The sequence below is a fragment of the Mobula birostris genome, chromosome 4 (assembly GCF_030028105.1).
Source record: "Mobula birostris isolate sMobBir1 chromosome 4, sMobBir1.hap1, whole genome shotgun sequence".
Classification (NCBI taxonomy): Eukaryota; Metazoa; Chordata; class Chondrichthyes; order Myliobatiformes; family Myliobatidae; genus Mobula; species Mobula birostris.
Genome location: NC_092373.1, coordinates 165,698,760 through 165,712,945, shown reverse-complemented (window position 1 = coordinate 165,712,945; position 14,186 = coordinate 165,698,760). Strand labels below are relative to the sequence as shown.

Here is a 14,186-nt window from a genome sequence, read left to right as displayed (position 1 = left end):
ACAGTGTATGTTGCCTTTACCCATGAAGTGAGACTTGCCCACCTTCTTGTAACAACACCACACAGACAAACACACACACACTCACACCAGTAGGTTGTAACTACACACACAGGCCCTCATTGATCACTCAAATTTCAAAGTTCAAATTAAATCTGTTATCAAAGTACGTATATGTTGCCATATACTAGCCTGAGATTCGTTCACAGTAGAACAAAGAAATAGAATAGAATCAATGAAAAACTACACACAAAGACTGACCAGCAACTGATGTGCAAAAGACAAACTGCAAATAGAAAATCGAGGATGGAGTTGCACTCACGTCCTTTCTTTTCCTCTCTGCTGTCATGCTGCAGATACAACACCAACACAGCTCCTACTGTCACATCTCTTAGATGTGAACAATACTACAACAATGTTGAAAACAGAATCAAAGTCAACATTGAGCTTATTACCAGCTGCACAAGTACAGGTATGCACAGGTGCAGTGAAAAACTTACAGCAGCAACACAAGGACATAGCATCAAATAAACAATATTCTTGAGAAAACAAAGTAAATACAAACACCATTTGTACAAGAGATAACACAAATGTCAATTTTAGTACAAAGGGTGTTCTTCCTTGCATCCCACCTCATGGCAGGTTATCTGGCCATTTTCACATTGACTGCCCTTCTTACCATATCTGCATTTTGAGCACATTTCAAATAGGTATATCCTGTTGGTTCCAAAGTGCCACAAAACATTCCACACTGCACAGGAGGCCTGCATAAGCAGCAGAAGGAACACGCCATCACGCTCATCTGTGGAACAGCCTGCAGCTCCTCTATTGGTCAACTTAGAACCTAGTATCAAAGCAAGTCCAAAACTCCCAGAAAGTGGCACCACTAGAAGATAAGATGGTAAAGAACTTGTTTTGCATAGCTTGCTTTTTTCAGTCAGGACAATGAGTATGAAGGTCAGAATGTCACGTTACAGCTCTATAAAACTCTGGTTGGGCTACATCTGGAATCATCGTGTGCAGTTCTGGTTACCACACTGCAGGAAGGATGTGGAGGCTTTGGAGTGAATGCAGAAGGGGCTTACCTGGCTGTTGCCTTGATTGGAGAGTATCAGTGAAAAGGAGTGGTTGGTCAGTCTTGGAAGGTAGTGGGTAGTGGCTCCATATGTCACTACTACAGGGCATGACGACCCTGCCTTACACGATTCCCAGGCTCAGCTGGCTCAGGCTGACAGTACCCGGTATGGACCCCTATCCAGGGTTACGGATCCCTCTGCCTTGTGGGTATCTTAGGGAGAACAGAAGGCTAAGGAGTAAACCCCACACAAATCCAGAGTGGAGCCCCTAAGGCGGTTGGATGATGTATCACGTCACCTCCTGGCAGCTCCTGCAGCCAAGCTGATGCCAAATATACTGCTTTGCATTCCTTTGGAGCACATCTGCGAGGCCGAGAGGGGGATCTTGATGCCTGGGCAGCCCAGGATCTCCATATTCATCGCCCAGATCTGTGCCCCGGAACGGGCACATCCATTGTCTACTTAGACAGACAGAGCCATGATGATGATGATGGTCACTCTTGGATTGTTGTCTCTGGAGCATCAGACTCTGAGGAGGTGATCAGATAGAAATGTATATAAGTATGAATGTCATAGATAAGATAGATGCAGTCTTTTCCCAGAAACAATCCTCAAACACGAGAGAATGTAGGATTAAGGTGAAGGGGGAAAGTTTAAAGGAGGTTTGCAAGGCAAGTGTTTTACTGCTGGGTGGCTAGAACACACTGCTCGGGGCAGTGGCGAAATTAAATATGACAGTTGCATTTAAAAGGCATCGAGACAGATACATGAACAGCCAAGAATAGAAGGATATTGACCATGCACAGGCAGATGAGATTAGTTTTGATTGGCATCATGGTCAGCATAGACACGATGGGCTGAATGGCCTATTGCCATACCAAACACAAGCGATTCTCTGGATAAATCTAGAGTAACACATACAAAATGCTGGCAGGGTTTAGCAACCGGGGTCCATTGAACCCTTAGTTAATGGTAGAGGTCCATGGAATAAAAAAGGTTGGGAACCGGAACTCAGCAGGTTAGACCTCTGAGAAATAAACAGACGATGCGTCGGAGGGAGAATCTTCACCAGGGCGTGTCCAGTGCTGTGTTCAAATCATCTCAACTCTAAGAAGGGCATCCTGAAGTTGTGAAGTACAAAATGGTCTCAGATTGTCCCAAATGAATTTACGTGATGAATAATTACTCACCAGTTTTGGAGGATCCAATGCTGGTCTCTTGCCTCATCCTGACTTTAATCGCTCCACCACTGGAGACTGTGGACTCAGCTGAGAAATCCTCAAGCAATGCACTAACTGTTAGTAATTACCTCTTCCCCTCTCATTTTCCATTCCCCATTCTGGCTACCCTCCACCTCACCCTTCTCTCTCGGGTTCCCCTCCTCTCCTTCATTCCTTGATCCACTGTCCTATACCTTATCTCTTACAACTATCACCTTCCTGCTTCTTTCATTGACCCTCCCCGACCCCCATCCTCGCCCACCTTACCTCTCACCTATCTCCTGCCAGCTCCCACACCACCTATCTTCTTTTCCTTTCCATTCCTGATGAAGTTCCTCAGAACTGCCGCTGGCTGATCTGCTGAGTTCCTCCAGCGTCTCATATGCGTTGCCCGGCTCCCCCCTGCCCCCCCCCCGCCCCCCCCCGAAACATACTCCTTGAGAATTAGACCAAGTTTCTGGCGTTGTATCAAATTGGATCGTCGCTTTGGGATGTTTCGTCACGTTAATGGGAGTTGCTGTTGATTTAAAGAAGGCGGAGACGTGGGTTTAAAGGCCTATAATAATTAGACAAGTTCCTTCATTGGATACATGCTTTCCAGTGTTACCTCTGTCTCCGCCTGACAGAGATACACGACGGACGTTAGCAGCGAACGGGGCACGGGAAGATGTTCTGTTGGGGAGATGGTCTGGCCGTCCAAGTACCCCTGTTGGTTAGCGGGGGGCACGGACCGCGAGAGATCGAACATCTGCGGGACCGGCCGGTGAAGGAGGTCTCATGCGGGGCAAAGCACTCGGTGTTCCTGCTGACAGACGGCACCGTGTACACCTGTGGCCAGAACGAAAGCGGGCAGCTCGGTAGAAAAACGGACCAATCTGCCTTGGGTAAGCATTCAGTCTGAGCCCTGCACAAAATTTCATGCAGGACCGTGAGACCAGAGACCCTGAGGTCACAATGGAATTTTAACCAGTTTCAATGCAGTATTAACACCTTCCTAACTTAAACTTCTCCCTTCCTCAGTAATGAGGAAGAATCGCAGACCGAACACTTTCTGTTGCTCCATTCACAGATGCTATCTGACTTACGTAGTGTTTCCAGCATAATGTTTTTTTTTCCAGATTTTTCCAATTTGCAACATCTTCCCGAGGTGCAGTCTCCCGGTATAACCCAATGATAATTAAATTTAACAATCATTTAGGTTCATGACAATTTCATGCAAAATAAAGAACAATGTTTAGTAATTTAATGTATCCACTTTGTTTTAATTATGCTCCGTACTCAGCCGGAAAGGCGCGATGAAAAGTAGTTTCGTTTCTCCGCTTCCCTCACAGCGGTTTCTCTTGTTGGATAGTTTCGGTTTCTCGCCAGCGTCAATGTGATGTAGAAAACGTCAGTCACGGTGATTGTTTGAAACGGACTGACTGTACCGTCCACTGACATCCGGTTCACCAAGATGATCCCGCAGACTCTCTCGCCCTATCTAATGCCATCAGACTCACTCCTCTGTCTCCACAGATTGGTGCATTCACTCAACATCTCCTTCCAGTTAGCCTCAGCTTTTCCTGGTGTTCAGCTGCAAGTTCAAGTCGAATTGAAGTCAGAAATACTGTGAGACAGCGGTACAATAAAACACTTGTGTAGCAGCATAGCAGGCACATAGCTGCAGAAAAAAGTATATACCTAAATTAGGCAGCAAAGACAAAGGGGATAGGTGCAACTCATTTGTGCAATACAAAAGACACAAGAGATTCTGCAGATACTGGAAATCCACAAAATGCTGCAGGAAATCAGCAGGTCTGGCAGCATCTATGGAGAGGAATAAACAGTGGACATTTCAGACTGAGATCATTATAAGAAAGGATGGGGGAACCCTGGAAAGGAGTGGGGAAGAAGCCAGGTTAAGAAGGTGGGGGAGGGAGAGGAGCACAAACAAGGTGCCAAGAGATAGGTGAGACCAAATGAAGGGGAAGGTGGGTGGGTTGGGGAGAGGATGGTAAGAGTCTGGGAAGTGATAGGTGGATCAGGTGTTGGTCTGAAGAAGAAGGAATCTAGCAGGAGTGGACAATGGACTATGGGAGAAAGGGAAGGAGAAAGAGCACCAGAGGGAGGTGATGGGCAGATGAGGAGCAGAGAAGGAGTAAGGGGAGATCTAAAATTGGGATTGGAAAATTCAGAAGGGGAAAGGGGGAGAAATCAATGTAAGTTAGAAAAATTGATGCTTATGCTTGGGTTGGAGGGAACCCAAATGGAATATGAAGTGCTCCTCCTCCAACTTGAGAGTGGCCTCATCATGGCAGCTGCCTGTAGTGTCCCATTGTTCATATTGGGTTTAAAAAGCTGATGTTGTCAAAGAGTAACTCCCTGAACTTGGTGCTGTAGGTTTCTCTCTCTCTTTAGTGAGTAAACATCTTGTTCCGCCAGTGCAGGCCTTCCCCACCCAGTACTTCAGTCTTCACATCAATTATAACAGACGGATCAATGACAAAGTACATGCTTAACCTTGATAGAAGGAGATGCTGGTGCACATTATGTACTCTCCAGCAGAAAAGGTTTCACTGTGAACAGCATCATCACATTTTTTTTTCATTTGTACCACCCGGGAAAGGTTTCACTGATAACGTGATGGTCTTTCTGTAGAAGCCGACATGGTGGAGAGATCGTGATTCAATGGACCCAGACGACGAGATCAACTAAGGATCAGAGTGAATTAAGCTCCAACTGGTGCACATTTGACAGTTTAATTATAATGGGCCCTTTTTGCTTTTTCTTTCTTTTCTTTACCAACCCTTTAGTTAAGATTCGTAAATATAATTCCTTTAATCGTATGCAGTGTGCTGTCTGTTATTTCTTGGCACTGAGTTGTAACAAGGTAGCAAATGACACAGAGTCCACACAAACTGGGGTTTGGGGTGGGAGAGCCGTTTCAATCTCATGGGTTTGGCAGATCTGGAGTTTGTATTCCCTAGATTTACCCAGCCAAGGAAACCAGCGGGGTTTCATTTGTGGGGGTATCGTCCGGGATCGACTTTGTTAGATGCTGTGTGATTGCCCTGAGCGTTGATCTGGTGGGTTGTGATTTTAACTCTGTGTTAAACTATTGTCCGGGAAAGTGATTAAGATACGTGGTTATGGGTGCTGTGGGTGTTGAGCGGTGGTGCGAATGCATGGGGTTACTAGTAATGAATGCGTGTGTATTGAGTGGAGTAGACATTCATAGTCCCAATAATTGATGAAGAGATTCCCAACCCTTCTCACGCTGAAGGTGGGGGGGGGGGTAAAATGGGGGGAAACTAGCAGTGGACAGGTAGGTTTGTGGTTAGAAAATAACGGGAGGCTGGACTCTAAAGTAACTGGGCAGAGGGTGAGCTCAGCCAAGTTACGAAGGACGCTGAGGTGTCGGTAGGCATGAATAATGGACAGGCAGGAGCCTCCTAGGTAGACAGGAAAGCACCCAGGGAGAGTCTGAAGCTGAAGAAGTATATGAAGGGGTAAGGAGGTCCCAAAGAGTCAGGAGACCCCCCCCCCCCCCAGACAGATGTCTTTATTGTATCCAGGGAGCAGAGTGTGGCACCTATCCCCTTGGTCATTGTCATTTACACCTGGGTTGGACTTTGTGCTTTGTTTGAAGTGGTGACAAATTATCTCAATGTTGTGAGAATATGACTAATTTTGGTGGGGGGGGGCAGTGTAACATATTGGGAAAGGTTTCACTGCGAAAGTAATGGTCTTTCTGTAGAAGCAGGTTTGGGTTATAGTGAGAGATAACGGATGCTTTGGAATGTGAGCTGGGTCTTTTGTTCGGCGTGAGATGAAGAGAGAAGACGCTGGAGAGAACCGGTCATAGAATACGACCCGGTGGGGAGTGTGCCTTCCCTGGATTTATGCAGCCAAGGAAACCAGCAGGGTTTCACATTTTAAATGAATGAATGGGAAATCTAACAATTCGTGTAGAAAGTGTGGCTCTATATGTGGACTGGCCTGCCTTGAGAGGCAATGAAAGCAGGTGATACGGAATTAGTTAAATCTCTGGATTTGTTAACCTTTTGTCTCAGAGTACTACCAACTAAGCCACAGCTAACACAGAATTGGCTTGGAGAAAGTTTCCATTGTTGGGAAGGCAGCAAACAGGTCTGAAATTTGAAATTAATCTACTTCCTATTACATTGATTTCAAATTATGTCAGTTTGCTTTTCTTGTTGTTTGCTCTGGAGTCAGTGAATTTTCAGTGTATAATTGTCACAACCACGGATTCGGCAGCACAGTTGATATGGCAATTGTGCTTGTGAATATGCACGTGTCAGCTAACTATTATTTCATGATAGTATTTAACTCCATACTTGTCGTAGTGCTTGTTGAGACATGAACACGGCACAGCAATGCTTCGCTGCCTGCTTGCATTAGGCCTTGCCTGAGAAATTGGACTGTTGAGTCAGCTGACTCTGAAGACTAGCGGTATTCGTTTTATATTTAGTTGTTCTTTTCAGCCACAGTATTGGCTTCGTTTTAGGTAACGGCCCTGTTTGGCATAACATTTATTGTTTTCTTTTCCCTTTAATACTGTTTGCATTAAAGTCTGAACTATGGAGCTGCTTCAGTGTCTCTCACTCTGCTCTTGGGCCATGTCCGAACCTAGTGACAATAATATTTGCACATGTTGCTTATTTCACAGATCAGATCGATTCTCTGACTACAATAACTATTGTCAATGTGGCCTGCGGAAAGCACCATACATTGGCTCTTGGTGAAAATGGATCTGTCTTTGCCTGGGGTGCAGGAACCTATGGTCAGCTGGGGAGAGAGGACTATCCAATCTGTGTTCATCAACCAAGGTATTGACTCTAGTACCAAAGGCAATGTGAATGGCTGTTGCTCACTGCAAACCGAATGGCCTAGATGGCCTGTTGTTGTGTGTTGTCACTTTACACCAATTAAGTATTTCCCTTATTGTATCCATAGTTCTCTAGATATCCCAAGTATCTACATTGCCACATCAATTCAAGTATTTTATCCGAAGTAGGACTGTCAAATCTGCATATTCCAGCACTGGTTAATAATGCTAGTGCAATTTTATAAATCAACCATCAGCAGTCAATAATACTTCCTCTGTGAAGCTTGGTGATATCAAGTTAATACTGGATGGTGAATCCTGAGTCATTGCCAGTCTTCCTATATTGAGGCTAACTTTTCCGAGTTGTTTCACAGTCATGGGGTCATTGCCAAAAGTGGCAATTGGGGGAAAGCACTATATCTGTATTTAAATTCACTGTCTGATGATTTGCTCAAGGAATGAACTGGGGTCCCTTGAATATCACAAAAAATGATTCATATGCAGGCTAGCGATCCAATGTATGATTAATGAGAGATGGAGAATGTGGTCAATGTAGCATGGTTGGGAGGCACAGATAATTTTGTGACTGATGTATCTTGAGGTTTCTGTTTTTGGCATGAGTCTGCATGTGTTGCAGACTCATTAATAGTGGATTGTTAGACAGCCAATATCAATATCATTAGTAAATAAAATTGTTAAATTGGTTTCTTATTGTCATATGTACCAAGGTACAGTGAAAACTTACTTTTGCATACCATTCATGCAGATAATTTCATCACATCAGTACATTGAGGTTGTACAAGGGGAAAGCAATATCAGAATGCAGAATAAAGTGTTACAATTACAGAGAAAGTGCAGTGCAGGTGGATAATAAGGTGCAAGGTCAGAATGAGATAAACTCTGAGGCTAGAAGTTCATCTTATTATACAAGAGATCTGTTCAATAGTTTTATAACATAGGACAAAAGGTCTCCTTGAACCCGGTGCATACTTTTATTTATTCTTTCTGATGGAAGGGTGACGAAGAAAGAATGTCTGGAGTGGGTGGGGTCTCAAATAATGTTGGTTGATTTACCACATCAGTTTAAGTACAGATAGAGTCCGTACAGGGGAAGCTGGTTTACGTGATGTGCTGAGCTATATTCACAAATAGTAGAATGGTAAAAGTTCATGCAAATACTCCTGTTTTCTTTCTCAAGAAGACATTGCATGTCTGTGGAAATAATAAGAAATGGCAACACAAGAGCTACTGCTGACCATTAACAAGTCTCGCCTTAGTACCATTAAACAGTCAGAAATGGAAAAAGTGAAGACTGCTTTCTCTTGGAAAGCCAGCTGAGCTCTTAAAAACAGTTATGATCCCAGGTGTATTACTAATTCTGATTCTTTCACCACACTTAATTGTAGAAACTGCCGTATATATATATATCACACACACACACACACACACACACACACACACACACACACACACACACACACACACACTTTATTGGAGAGAGTGGTAGCTTTAAATTCCTGGGTGTTAACATATTGTATAACCTGTCCTGGGTCTGGCACACAGATGTAATCACAAGGAAGGCGCATCAGCATTTTTACTTTCTCAGGAGGCTAAGGATCTTAGCTTGTCATTGAGCATTCGAAAAACAAAATTTCTAAGATGTGCTATTGAAAGTATCCTGACAGATTACATGGTAATTCAAATGTAAAAAGCTTCAGAGAGTAGTGCTCTTGGCCCAATACATCACAGACACATCCTTCATCACCAACAGTATTACAAACAGGCGGCACTGCCTTAAGAAGGCAACATCAATCATCAAAGATCTCACCATCTGGCCTATGCCACCTTCTCACCACTACCATTGGGCAAGAGATACACACCACCAGGTTTGAGAACAGTGACTTCACTTCAACCATTTGGTTCCTGAATCAATGGCTGAACACCTATCAGGAAGGTCTCAAAGCTCTCCGCTACTTTTTGGATCCAGACCTAATCAGTTCCCCTCTACCACCATTCTGCTCCGTCTAGCGGAATTAGTCCTTACCCTTAATAATTTCTCCTTTGGCTCCTCCCACTTCCTCCAAACTAAAGGTGTAGCTATGGGCACCCGTATGGGTCCTAGCTATGCCTGCCTTTTTGTTGGGTTTGTGGAACAATCTATGTTCCAAACCTATTCTGGTATCTGTCCCCCACTTTTCCTTCACTACATCGACGACTGCATTGGCGCTGCTTCCTGCACGCATGCTGAGCTCGTTGACTTCATTAACTTTGCCTCCAACTTTCACCCTGCCCTCAAGTTTACCTGGTCCATTTCCTTCACCTCCCTCCCCTTTCTAGATCTTTCTGTCTCTATCTCTGGAGACAGCTTATCTACTGATGTCTACTATAAGCCTACGGACTCTCACAGCTATCTGGACTATTCCTCTTCTCACCCTGTCCCTTGCAAAAATGCCATCCCCTTCTCGCAATTCCTCCATCTCCGCCGTACCTGCTCTCAGGATGAGGCTTTTCATTCCAGGATGAGGGAAATGTCTTCCTTTTTTAAAAAAAGGGGCTTTCCTTCCTCCACCATCAACTCTGCTGTCAAATGCACCTCCCCCATTTCAGGCACATCTGCTCTCACTCCGTCCTCCCATCACCCCACTAGGGATAGCATTCCCCTGGTCCTCACCTACCACCCCACCAGCCTCCGGGTCCAACATATTATTCTCCGTAACTTCCGCCACCTCCAACGGGATCCCACCACTAAGCATATCTTTCCCTTCCCCCCCCCCCGCTTTCCGCAGGGATCTCTCCCTACACGACTCCCTTGTCCATTTGTCTCCCCCATCCCTCCCCACTGATCTCCCTCCTGGCACTTATCCTTGTAAGCGGAACAAGTGCTACACATGTTACACTTCCTTCCTTACCACCATTCAGGGCCCCAGACAGTCCTTCCAGGTGAGGCAACACTTCACCTGTGAGTCGGCTGGGGTGATATACTGCGTCTGGTGCTCACGATGTGGCCTTCTATATATGGCAAGACCCGACACAGATTGGGAGATCGTTTTGCTGAACACCTATGCTCTGTCCGCCAGAGAAAGCAGGATCTCCCAGTGGCCACAAAGTTTAATTCCACATCCCATTCCCATTTTGATATGTCTATCCATGGCCTCCTCTGCTGTAAAGATGGAGCCACACTCAGGTTGGAGGAACAACACCTTATATTCCGTTTGGGTAGCCTCCAACCTGGTGGCATGAACATTGACTTCTCTAACTTCTGCTAATGCCCCACCTCCCCTTTGTGCCCCATCCGTTATTTATTTATGTACCAACATTCTTTCTCTCTCTCTCCTTTTTCTCCCTCTGTCCCTCTGACTATACCCCTTGCCCATCCTCTGGGTTTTTTCCCCCCTCCCCCTTTTCCTTCTCCCTGGGCCTCCTGTCCCATGATCCTCTCATATCCCTTTTGCCAATCACCTGTCCAGCTCTTGGCTCCATTCCTCCCCCTCCTGTCTTCTCCTATCATTTTGGATCTCCCCCTCCCACTTTCAAATTTCTTACTAGCTCTTCCTTCAGTTAGTCCTGACGAAGGGTCTGGGCTTGAAATGTCGACTGTACCTCTTCCTAGAGATGCCGCCTGGCCTGTTGCGTTCACCAGCAACTTTGATGTGTGTTGCTTGAATTTCCAGCATCTGCAGAATTCCTCATGTTTACCTATCAACAACACTTTAATTACTTGGCACTAAAATTCTTTCTTTGTTCTGATTGTATTCTTTCTTGTAAAAATTGTGTATAATATGTCTATGTTGTTTTCTTGTAAATGCTACTTCTATGATGGTATCTGCCTGTAATGCTGCTGCGAGTAAGTTTTTTATTGCACTCGTGCATGCATGTACTTGTGCACATTGCTTTCAGTTGGAAATATGTTTGTCTTTCGCTTGCAGGAAAGTGAAATTTGAAGTTCCTATTGTACAGATTAGATGTGGCCACTACCACTCACTGGCTCTTTCTCAAGGTAATGTATTATTGTTTGTAGAATTGTTCATTGTCTTGTCTGTTCTTGGAATTTCTAAATGAAAGGTTTGTTCAATCTCTTCAGATGGCACAGTCTATTCCTGGGGACTGAATACTTACGGTCAACTGGGAAATGGAAAAGACTTGGAAAAGCAGAGCCGTCCACAGAGAGTGAAAAGTCTGACTGGGATACCGGTAGCTCTGATCGCTGCAGGGGGAAGCCACAGCTTTGCCCTGTCTCTATCAGGGGCAGTGTATGGATGGGGAAGGAATGAACAGGGCCAGCTGGGGCTCAAGGACAGAGCAGGTAAGAACACATTAGTGCGTCCTTTTCTTTTGCAGATCCAGTTAAAAAAAATGTAATAACAAAATGGACTTTATATACCGTGGAGCTGCAACTTTGACATTGTGTGTACAAGAAATAGAAGTCAATTGAACTTCAGTCTTCCTGTGTATAGGGATTAAGGAAAGAAAGGGATCAGCATTCCTCCTTTCCTGGTGCCAGGTCAGTGGAAATTCACCATGTTGGGACCAGACTTGTGAGTGTGGAAGGTGCAGCCTCGAATCAACCACATAGAGGAGGAAAGTTTCAATTATTCCATGTTGTTTGTCATCCAGATTCTCGGTGTTCCCAGGTGAAGTCTCGCATATGAACTTACCTTTGGTTTTAGAATTCAACCCAAGGTATTGGAAGCAAAGACTTCTGGGAGTGGGCACCTCTATCAGGATTCAGAAAGTGGAAGCATTTGCAGTCTCCAATAGTCTGGTAGTTCAGGATTTTGGTGATGCTGGACTATTATGTTTTCAAGATGATTGGACTTCTTAATTCATCTTTTTTAAAGTTATAACATATGATAATGTATTTTCCCATGAAGCAGGCAAGCTGAAAGGGAATGCAGGAATCTGGGTCCCAGTGAGTAGAGAAGGATTGAGACAAATGTGAACCAGGTGCTGAATTGTTGGGATTTCCAAATATTCTGGAAGTGAATTTGTGGAGTTTTACCCACATCGGTCAGACCATATCTTTAACTGCCTCGCACTGGCTGCTAACAGGCTCCAGGAGGTCGCTGGTTCACCCTGGATTTATTGCTCGAACCACAACCCATTTAATACATTCAACTGCAATGGGCTGCTTCTGAATCCATCTGGTCAAGGTGGAGTCCTTGGAAAAATAGTCCTTCGTACTCTATTGATCTTTTGGTTGTAGTTACACCAAGGTTTGCTCACTATTGCACACTTCACAGCTGATTATATAAGTGATATAGTCACTACTTACGCCAGTTAAGGGAAAACATGATTGATTCAAAATTAACAATGAATGATATTTAACAATGTGCCTGTCCCCTCAAAACTTTCAGACTGTCAGAAAAGAACGGCAACTTTCCACGGGTTGCATTTGAAAAATGGTATGTTGAAACGTGTTCTGATTCTCAAATTAAATCTGAACGTTTTTCTTCCTTGTTCCTCTGGTCTTCTGATGGCCTAATAGGGATATAACACTAATGTTTGAGATTAAAGCATATTGCTAAGAACTTCCCCCATCTCTGGATGGCACATCTCCTCTCCTGTGCTGAAACAGGTTTTTTTTTCTTAAATAGATCGAGAAATCCCATATTCTGTGGATCAGCTCAGGAGGCTCAATGTTGCCTATATCTCTTGTGGCAGCCACCATTCTGTTGTTCTAACTAAGGTATGCTTTCAGCCATTATTATAGTTTGTTCTATAGTAGATGGCTACCCTCAGTGGCCACTTTATTAGATACACCTGTTCGTTAATGCAAGTACCTAATCAGCCAATCACATAGTAGCAACTCAATGCACAAAAGCAATACAGACCTTGTCAAGAGGTTCAGTTGTTGTTCAGACAAAACATCGGGATGGGGAAGAAATGTGAGCTATGTAAAAAAAAAAAAAAAAAAAAAAAAAAAAAAAAAAAAAAAAAATTCAAGAGCATCAGGAGACAGAAGTGTGTCTAGTTGCTACTAATGAAGAGAAAGTGCTTGGGGAAGCTGAAAGGTCGGAAGGTAGATGTCATCTAGTCCAGATGGACAAAACCCCAGTGTTCTGAAAGAGGTAGCTGAAGAGATTGCACTGGCTTCAGAAGAATGGAAAATTGCAAATGTCAGTCCACTCTTCACGAAGGAAGGAAGGCAGAAGAAAGATAATTATAGGCCAGTTAGCCTGACCTCAGAGATTGGGAAGATGTTTAAAGTTCAGTATTAAGGATGAGATTTCAGGGTACTTGGAAACACATAATAAAATAAGCCAAATAATTCCTCCTCTTTCCTGACAAATCTGTTCGAATTCTTTGCAGAAATAACAAGCAGGATAGGCAAAGGAAAATCAGTGGATGTTGTGTATTTGGATTTTCAGAAGGCCTTTGACAAGGTGCCGCACATAAGGCTGTACAACAAAATAAGAGCTCATGGTATTACAGGAAAGGTACTAGCATGGATAGAAGATTGGCAGGAGCCAATGAGTGGGAATAAAGGAGGCCTTTACTGCTTGGCTGTGAGACCAGTAGTGTTCCACAAGGGTCAGTATTAGGACCACTTCTTTTCATGACAGAATTGATGATGGCCAAGTTTGTGGACGATACAAAATAATTGGAGGGGCAGGTAGTGTTGAGGAAGCAGGGAGCCTGCAGAAGGATTTAAACAGATTGGGAGAATGGGCCAAGAAGTGGCAGATAGGATATTGTGTAGCCAGGTGTATGGTCATGCGCTTTGGTAGAAGGAATAAAGGCGGAAAGTTAAAGGTATTGACAATCATCTTGAATGTTACAATGAAAACAAAGATTTGGAGGATGCAATCATTGATAGAATTGCAGGAAGGCAGTCCATTACCTGCGCTAGCTGTCTCTGCTGTTTTTGTTCGCTTACAGTCAAAAGAACACAATGCAGATGGATTCCTCTGTCGATACGTATTAGGAACTAACACACAATTTTATAGCGCTGCAGTAGTATTTGTTCTGTATTTCATTTAATTATATAATTTGTTACAGTTTGTCTTTTTTGTACCTTTTTAACGATCTCCATGAAGCTTCAGCTAATTGGAGCAACAATTTACT

At 44.0% G+C, this 14,186-nt stretch overlaps 2 protein-coding genes across 5 annotated transcripts in view; one reads left to right on the top strand and one right to left on the bottom strand.

Annotated features, from left to right (window-relative positions):
• Positions 1-2,470, bottom strand: part of LOC140196727 (probable E3 ubiquitin-protein ligase HERC3) — a 104,294-nt gene extending 101,824 nt beyond the window's left edge. The window contains exons 1-2 of one of the 3 annotated variants that reach the window (XM_072256410.1): positions 2,264-2,470; positions 1,083-1,602 (exon numbers count right to left, since the gene is read on the bottom strand). The gene's annotated coding sequence lies outside the window, so the exon portion shown is untranslated. The remainder of the gene's footprint in view (positions 1-1,082; positions 1,603-2,263) is intronic. The other 2 variants (XM_072256405.1, XM_072256408.1) reach the window with 2 other exon arrangements.
• Positions 2,471-2,829: 359 nt separating this feature from the next.
• The window catches only part of LOC140196728 (probable E3 ubiquitin-protein ligase HERC4), a 66,809-nt gene continuing 55,452 nt past the window's right edge, over positions 2,830-14,186 (top strand). The window contains exons 1-6 of one of the 2 annotated variants that reach the window (XM_072256413.1): positions 2,830-3,177; positions 6,963-7,122; positions 11,048-11,118; positions 11,203-11,424; positions 12,476-12,523; positions 12,716-12,807. In XM_072256413.1, coding sequence (XP_072112514.1) covers positions 2,961-3,177; positions 6,963-7,122; positions 11,048-11,118; positions 11,203-11,424; positions 12,476-12,523; positions 12,716-12,807 — 810 coding nt within the window. In that variant the 5' untranslated portion in view covers positions 2,830-2,960. The remainder of the gene's footprint in view (positions 3,178-6,962; positions 7,123-11,047; positions 11,119-11,202; positions 11,425-12,475; positions 12,524-12,715; positions 12,808-14,186) is intronic. The other variant, XM_072256414.1, reaches the window with a different exon arrangement.